The sequence below is a fragment of the Magnolia sinica genome, chromosome 18, assembly GCF_029962835.1.
Source record: "Magnolia sinica isolate HGM2019 chromosome 18, MsV1, whole genome shotgun sequence".
NCBI classification, from domain to species: domain Eukaryota; kingdom Viridiplantae; phylum Streptophyta; class Magnoliopsida; order Magnoliales; family Magnoliaceae; genus Magnolia; species Magnolia sinica.
Genome location: NC_080590.1, coordinates 19642309 through 19649828, shown reverse-complemented (window position 1 = coordinate 19649828; position 7520 = coordinate 19642309). Strand labels below are relative to the sequence as shown.

The window sequence follows — 7520 nt, the reverse complement described above, 5'->3', positions numbered from 1 at the left end:
CCAAACCCCTTGGAATCAGTGAAATTCCCAACCACACATTCTGCAGCCTGCAAATACACTTGCAAGAACAAATGCATAAAAGGAAGGATTGACAGCAAGGATACAATGCGTCACCTACAGAGAGCAGGGTGTTAAAAACCAATGATGATTTGAACCATTGTCCCAATTGTACAAACTGAAAAACCAGAGCACACTGCATTCCCATCATGCTTCCTCCCTTCAGCTGCTCAGTAGAAACCCATCATAAAAATACTTAGCCATTTCCATATGGGGGGGTGGTGGGAATATCACCACCTAATGTACTGAACACCTGGCCAACAATCCCATCCAGAAAGGTCTGAGATCTCATAAGATTCCATCACCATAAAACAGCTCAAAACATAACATACCCAACTGGTGAAATTGGCATGGCCCACAAGTATAGGATCACTAGCAAGATGCAGCCAAGGGGCAGCACGAGCAGCTCAAAGAAGGGAGTACAATCCATGCAGTAAATTCCAGAAGCTATGATAACAAAATATGGCCTACTTGAGCATCCGAGGACCTGTCACAAGGCCGCATCATGGTCTCAATTTGCAGCCACAATTCAGTGGTTCCGACAAACAAATCACAAAAGGCTCCCACCACTGAAATGCCATGAATAAAAATTCTCACAAGTTCTCTCAAAATTTTATTTATTTTTTTCTTTTTTAAAGCTCTTTGAGGGCCCACAAACATCTGAATTATGCACACAGCTCCAATGTCTATTTCCCACAAATGAGCCTCTTCTTTCTTTTTTGAGCAGGCTGCCATGAACATATCTCTTGAGTGAATTAAGTAAAAGAATAGTAAAATGGGATCTTTTCATCCAACAAAACAACCCCATACACTTGCTAACCACTCGATATTATCCGATTGGTGAACATTACTACAGAAGTGTCGCCACTTGTTGCAATCTGACTTGATTATAGTACTGCCTCTGAAATATACAGTGGGCCCAAGTGAAGTCACTGATGTCTCAAATTTCAACCACACAACACGTGCCCACAGAAGTCGCTCAACCTCTAGATCTGCTATGGCTGATGGTGCTACACGAGATCTTCAAGGACAAGAACTGCCAGGAAGTATTGACCGATGCCCCAGCTCGACAAGGACTGAAAATACAACCCAATGTACTGAAATTCATCTATACCTCACAAATAATGTAAGCTAGGACCCGCTATGACTGTTGGCACTGCAAAATCCTGAAAGCCACCTAATGCCGTGTGGTATCTGCCCACATCCCAACTTGACGTGGCTGGACACATGATGATGTCTTCTTCCGCAAGAACTGGCCCAGATTAGTGAGAAATTTGCAGCATCTAATCTCAGCCAAATGAGGCCCATACAAAAAATTCAGTGTAGATGCATTGAAATGCCCAAACAAAGTGACACTTACAGATGTCTCAAGAATGCTGCCTCAGAAACCAACTGCTAGCCCATAATTGTGAAAAGATCTGATCCGTCCATCCCAGCCAGCAGTTATGATCACCAAACCCCATGCATGAGGGGACACAACCATATTCTGGCAAGAAGCTTTGAGAAACTTGTACTGGGATTTACACATAGATGAAGGCACGAACAGCGAGCTTGAAGCAGGGAGCTTCTCCTCAGGCCAAGTTGCAGATCCCTTGGGAATAGCCTCTGAGAAGAAAGCATGGCCAAGTGAGAAACTGTCAAGGGACGACATTGAGAGGGCGTTGTGTAATGAATCCGAGTGCCAATGACAACTGCTTTCAAAATTTCCTGTTGAATCGCCGAAACAGTGAGGATTGAATTCAAGAGTACCAGATGAACATGAATCTGAATCTTTCGATTTCATGCCAGACCAAGGTATTGCAACTGATGCATTGCTGGAGAAGAAGCGTTCACAAGACCGGATGCTCTTCACCTGACGTGATGTGGGCCCATGCAGGCTATCATGACTCCAGACATAGACAGTAGAATCCTCACTCGTGGAGATAATATGCTTCCCATCTGAAGTGAAAGATGCAGACATCTGACCTCCAGAGCTCCGAATTCCTGAAATTATAAAAACAAGAGATGTAAAAACTACAGCAAGGCTGCACAACACGGAACTAAAGAGAAAATTTAAGAAAAAGGATGGATCAATACCCCTATATTTGCAGATGACATCGACCCCATCAAGGATTCGGACTTGTGAATCAGCAGAAGTGACCATTACTTTGCTAGGATCGCTCGGACAAAACTGGAGCACATCATATATGTAACACAGGTGACAAAATTATAAATCTACAATGAAAGCCCAAACAGGCAAAAGAAGATGCCAAGCATGGAACAATGAAATAAATGCAAATTTTAGATTTGTCTCATTACCTGAAAGCCAGTTATCCTTCTGCAAGGAGACTTCTTTTTACCTTGTAAGCAAATCTGAGCATATAGCTGCAAATGATTACCTGGTCCACACAAACACTGGTACTCAGAAAATAAAGAAAGAAAAGAACCAAATATCATCTGCTCTTTAAAATTGATCCCTCATGTCACCGCATGGTTCTAAACTCAGTGTAGACTTTGCATTAAGATGTGCAACTAAACTGAAGTGCAAAGATTCAGTAACAACCAGAATGATATTTCTTAGTATTCAGAATGAGGATGTTGCAGTTATATTCCTTTCTCGCCCAACGTGAAAGAAACAAAACTGCAATTTGGAGACTTTCTCGCAAAGGTGCAAACAAGAAAATTAAGGAAACTGTAGTTTGATCCTTTCCACTTAACTAATTATTGCAATCCAATTCATTATCACATCAGAACGCATACTGAATGTCATTCCTTTCAACTTCAGAAAAGTCAGGACTTGTCATGCTCACATATAAAAGAGTGCAGATGGAATGGAATATAAACTCAACCACGCTCTTAACGCTATCTTTCATTACTCAACCTAGGAAAAAAATTTAAAGAACTGAATGGCATCATTTGAAGAATAAAAGAGGTTTAAGGACAACCATCAGCTAGACAGCATTGAGTTTTCAGGGCTGAAGGACAACCAACAGCCAGATAGCATGAAGTTTTCAGGTTCATCGGAGGAGAATTCCTTTAATATGGTGTAGATGAGTGGCGTAGATGAGTGAAATAATAATTACGATTATGAAATTCTTGCTGTACAGGTCTAAACTTTTATCGGATTGCAACCGTCCTGGAAGAAATAGTGCAGATTCAATAAAATTATGGAGACAACAATCAATTCTCAGATCTTTCAGACGTTTAAGTACCATCACTCATCAATGAGAAAAGTGAGGAAGAAGATCCACATGTTGCTCACTCATTGTTCGATTCACAGGGTCGCACGCTTTGCAGTTTGAACTTTCGGCATCACTTCTGCCTAAACTCATTGCCAACAGAAACTGCATTAAGAATAGTCCAATTTTAAGGCTGCTGCCACTGGCCAAACTTAAAAGCCAGTTCCACAATCTGTCACAGATCAACAGCAAAGAAAACAGTCTTTGATTTCCCACCATCTTAAGACAGATCCATCTCCTAAAGTAATAGGATTAATGATACAGATTAGCCCATCAACTTCCCACTTCAAGACACAATTTATTCAAAGCTCATATAATGCCATGCACCACACAAAATCCACTTGCAGATCTTGTAATGAGGATGTTGAAACTTCCTATGCTTTTCCATTCTTTCCTTGATAATTTTTTTTTAATGGATCTGGAAGTTTCCAAAGGCATAAACACTAAATAGGTATTCAACAAACTATGCTACTTGCTCGTGAATCTCCAACAAAGATATTGTCTAACCAGGATCCTCCATTGCAATGAGACCACAAAAATAACAAAAGTCCCAAGCTCCTTTGAAGTTCATTCATTAGGCTTTATCAAGTAGCAGGTTTACTGCCTACTTTCTAGTTTTCCTCACAAAAATCCATCCCATATTCCCATCTCCTCATCTGTGATCACATTGGGGTGGAAACTTCTACTCGGTCTTCTTAAACTACAAGAAGAAGAATCAGTTCTGGTATGAAATGTTGATGTATAGTGCAATGTACCTCATTGCTCCTACAATAAATGTCTGTTAGTGAAAGGGACTGCTAATCTAGTGACTCACCATGTGGTGGAACACAGTTCAAAAAATGGAAATTCGGTGATTCTAACCTTCGGATCAATGACCTATTAATGGACAAACAAAAATCAGGAAGAAAATGATCAGCACTCCGATTCTGAGAATTAATCATCTAGATATGTGATCTATGCCCATCGATGTCTTGGCGACCATAAATCAACCATTCCAATCATCAGACATGTCAAATTTTGCAGGCTGCTAACCATACTGCTACTGCAGTATGAACAACTTGATTTTAGGCTATTGCTATGTACAAGATGGCCTCTGTCTAAATCAATTCTCTTGATGACTGTACATGTGGAGTGAACACATCCAAACAGTAACATGAAGCAGGTAAAATGTGAAAATGTCTCTACAGCAGTGCAGCAGGAACTTCAATAATTTAATTGAAACACAGCCTTAAAATAGATGTGATGATAGAGCAAGTGTAAACCTGATGCATCGTAAAAGCGGCAAATGCCTCCCATGGAGCCAACAATTCCACCCTACATGAAATTGAAATTGAAGTACAGGCATTATTTCACAGAATCCCAATAGATATCAAAGATAATGGTTCAATTTGATAGGTGATGAAAGCAAGCAAATATACAAACCTGGCCATCGGGCTGATAACACACGGCTGTGACTATCTCTTTCACATCGATCCAATCAACAACATGGCAGCCAGGAATGGACCAAATCCGGACTTTTCCATCAATTGAGCCACTGATGAAGTAATTATCATCAGCTGGATTGAATTGAACACATGTCACTGCATAATATGTTCAGAGAAACAAAGAATGCGATGGGTTAAAGACCAACGACAACAAAAGATCACCCCATACAAAGAAACAAGATAAAATCAATGAAGCAGACAAACACGGACCATAATTATTATGGGAAAAAACTTTGATGCATCTGTCACGTCCCACTTGCCACAGGCGGACAGTTTTATCCTCCGATGATGATAGCAGCAACTGCACAAACCATTCAAAAGGTATTGAAACATCCAACCACAACAGTTTAGGAAAGAGAAATGAATGTTTGTTTAGATAACTCACCTTATTCTTCGACCATGAAAGATCCAATACATTGCCACTGTGCCCGCGGAATTCATGCAATGGTTCTTCTGATATCCGGAAGAATTTAGGGGGGAAAATGACGCATGCTGAATCCGACATTTTCCTCAAACCCCTGAATTTACACATTTTCTCTTTATCCCCAAAGACAGGAACCAATTCAGAAGAATTATTCACCCTAAAGTATAGGCAAGAAGGATCTGCATCGGGAATGTCAGCCTCATCTGTTCTTGCACACTCCATCACCTTCCAAACACGCACCACACTGTCTTCACCAGCACTTGCCAAGTACTGCCCATCGGTGCTAAACTTCATTGTCAAGATCGAACCCACATGCGCTTGAATCTCCTGGCCAACAAAAAGAGCAGAGAATTCCTTGGACCGCTTCCTATGGGAACGAACTCTAACTCTGTGAGTGCCAACCCTCGTGCAGGTATCCAAATCACAGGTCCTCAATTGACCTTCTTCATCCTCTTGCCTATCCACAAGGCAAGCCATGGCACCCAATCTCCTCAACCACCCTTTCTTCCTTCTCTTCACTGTCTCAACCGAATTACTCGCTGCCACAGCCTCTCTCTGCATAAACTGCTGAATGAAAGGCGGCAACCCAATAACCCTCTGAAACTCGTCGACAGTGTACAATCGATTTGAACCCACTTCACGAAATCTACTCAATGTCCCATCCTGGCCCAATTCATCAACAACAAACTCTGTCCCATCATCCAAGTTCCTAATTCTGCACACGAAATCCTCCTCCAAAACCTGGCTACTGGACAAATCAGGTGCACCACTGGACCAGCTCGACATGGAAGACCGACTCGACAAGAACTCATCTTCGAAACCAGAATTCCTCAACACGGCGCCACTTGTCTCCGTAATTCGATCCACATCCATGAAAGTTTCAAACAACGGATCAACTGACTCTTTCCTCTCGCTCTCACTATCGCTCTCACTCCGATCTAAATCCAAATCCAACCCTGTCCATTCCAAGAACTTACTGCGGCGTTCATGGACACTGTCAGGATTTCCAATCCAGACCCCAAAACGGAATTTACCGAAAACCCAATTCAAATCTGAACCGTCGATGCAATCCGAACCCGAATCGGATGTAGACGTGACTTCCTCTCTGGAATCAAAGAATCGATCTTCGTCATTGTCGCTATTGATTCCCATCATTCTTCCCAGTTCAACCCCATGAAAACCCACCTCAAACCAAGCTTTTTCAACACTGATCAATCAATGCTCTAAATGCCTTCCAACAAATACATAAAAATACAATCTAACATCAAACATTATACAAATCTAGCAAAAAAAAAAAAAAAAATCTCTGATTTCCTAAACAGATCCCGACACAAGGCCACTGAATCTGGTCTTTAATCCATTAATATATATACACACACACACACACACATACACACAATTCATACAAGACTCCAATTTCAAAGAAAACCCAAATCCCCAATAACGTTCAGTCCCAAAAAAAGGCTCGAATCGCAACCAGATTAATAAAAAGAAAAACCTTAATCAAAGAAAAACAAAAACCCACTTATAAAAATCAAATCTTTCTACAAATTTCAATAGAAAAAGAAAGAGCAAGAAAAGAGAAGGCAGTATATAATAAAGAAATGGGATTTAAGGGTTTTCGCTCACCTGGGTTTTCATGAAAAGGACCGAAACACCGTCTGGCCCAACAAACGCCCTCATCCATTTGGGATTTCCAGCTCCGCAAATCGACTCGAATTCAAAGGAAAATCTTTTAATTTTCTTCTCTTGTTTTCCTTCTCTGTTTCCTCTCCTCTCTCCCGATGGAAGAAGCGTCCAATGTCTAGGGAGAAAATGAGAAACGAAAATAAAAAATATTAAATTAGAGAAAGAAAAGCAACGGCCTCGATTTACGTGACGGATGGCCCGAGAAACGAGATTTCGAGGGTAGAGAGAGAGATGGGTGCGCGTACTGCCCTCTCTGCTTCTTCTGCTGTTGCCTGGCTGCGTGTCTTTCTTTCTATCTTTCTTTCTTCCACCCACGCCCCGCCAATCTCATCCAATTCCTCTTTTCACCTCACAAATTCAATGACTAAAATACCCCTCCCTCTGCTCTCTTTTACCACGCGCGCAATAACTGCGTACCGTTCTCGCATGAGAGGGAGATGGCCAGTCGCACAATTTACTGAACGAGTAATTGTCGTGTCCTCGACCCGAGGACACACGTGTGTTAGGTCTGTACACATTCCGTGTTCTCGACCAATGGACGTTGGGATCCCACCGTTGATGTACCATGATCAAATATTTCTCAGATTCACCACTATTTGGCTTTTCAGCTGAATGTGGACCGTTTCCTTTCGTGTAACAAAATGTGAG

The 7520-nt window shown here is 41.5% G+C and overlaps 1 protein-coding gene across 1 annotated transcript; it reads right to left on the bottom strand.

Moving 5' to 3' along the window:
- Nucleotides 1-632: 632 nt before the first annotated feature.
- Nucleotides 633-7191, bottom strand: LOC131232222 (uncharacterized). The gene is made up of 8 exons (XM_058228419.1): nucleotides 6813-7191; nucleotides 5145-6414; nucleotides 4970-5060; nucleotides 4698-4855; nucleotides 4538-4589; nucleotides 2356-2435; nucleotides 2134-2227; nucleotides 633-2040 (listed from the first exon to the last, which is right to left on the bottom strand). Exons 2-8 carry the CDS (start codon nucleotides 6336-6338, stop codon nucleotides 1439-1441), a joined length of 2271 nt encoding a protein of 756 aa, XP_058084402.1. The 5' UTR covers nucleotides 6339-6414; nucleotides 6813-7191; the 3' UTR covers nucleotides 633-1438.
- Between the last annotated feature and the right edge of the window lie 329 nt (nucleotides 7192-7520).

Coding starts and splice junctions, on each gene's coding strand:
- LOC131232222 (XM_058228419.1), bottom strand. CDS start 6,338: ATGATGGGAATCAATAGCGACAATGACGAAGATCGATTCTTTGATTCC. Junction 4,590..4,697: donor GTTATCAGCCCGATGGCCAG/GTTTGTATATTT, acceptor AATTTCATGTAG/GGTGGAATTGTTGGCTCCAT. Junction 2,041..2,133: donor TGTCATCTGCAAATATAGGG/GTATTGATCCAT, acceptor TTATAATTTCAG/GAATTCGGAGCTCTGGAGGT.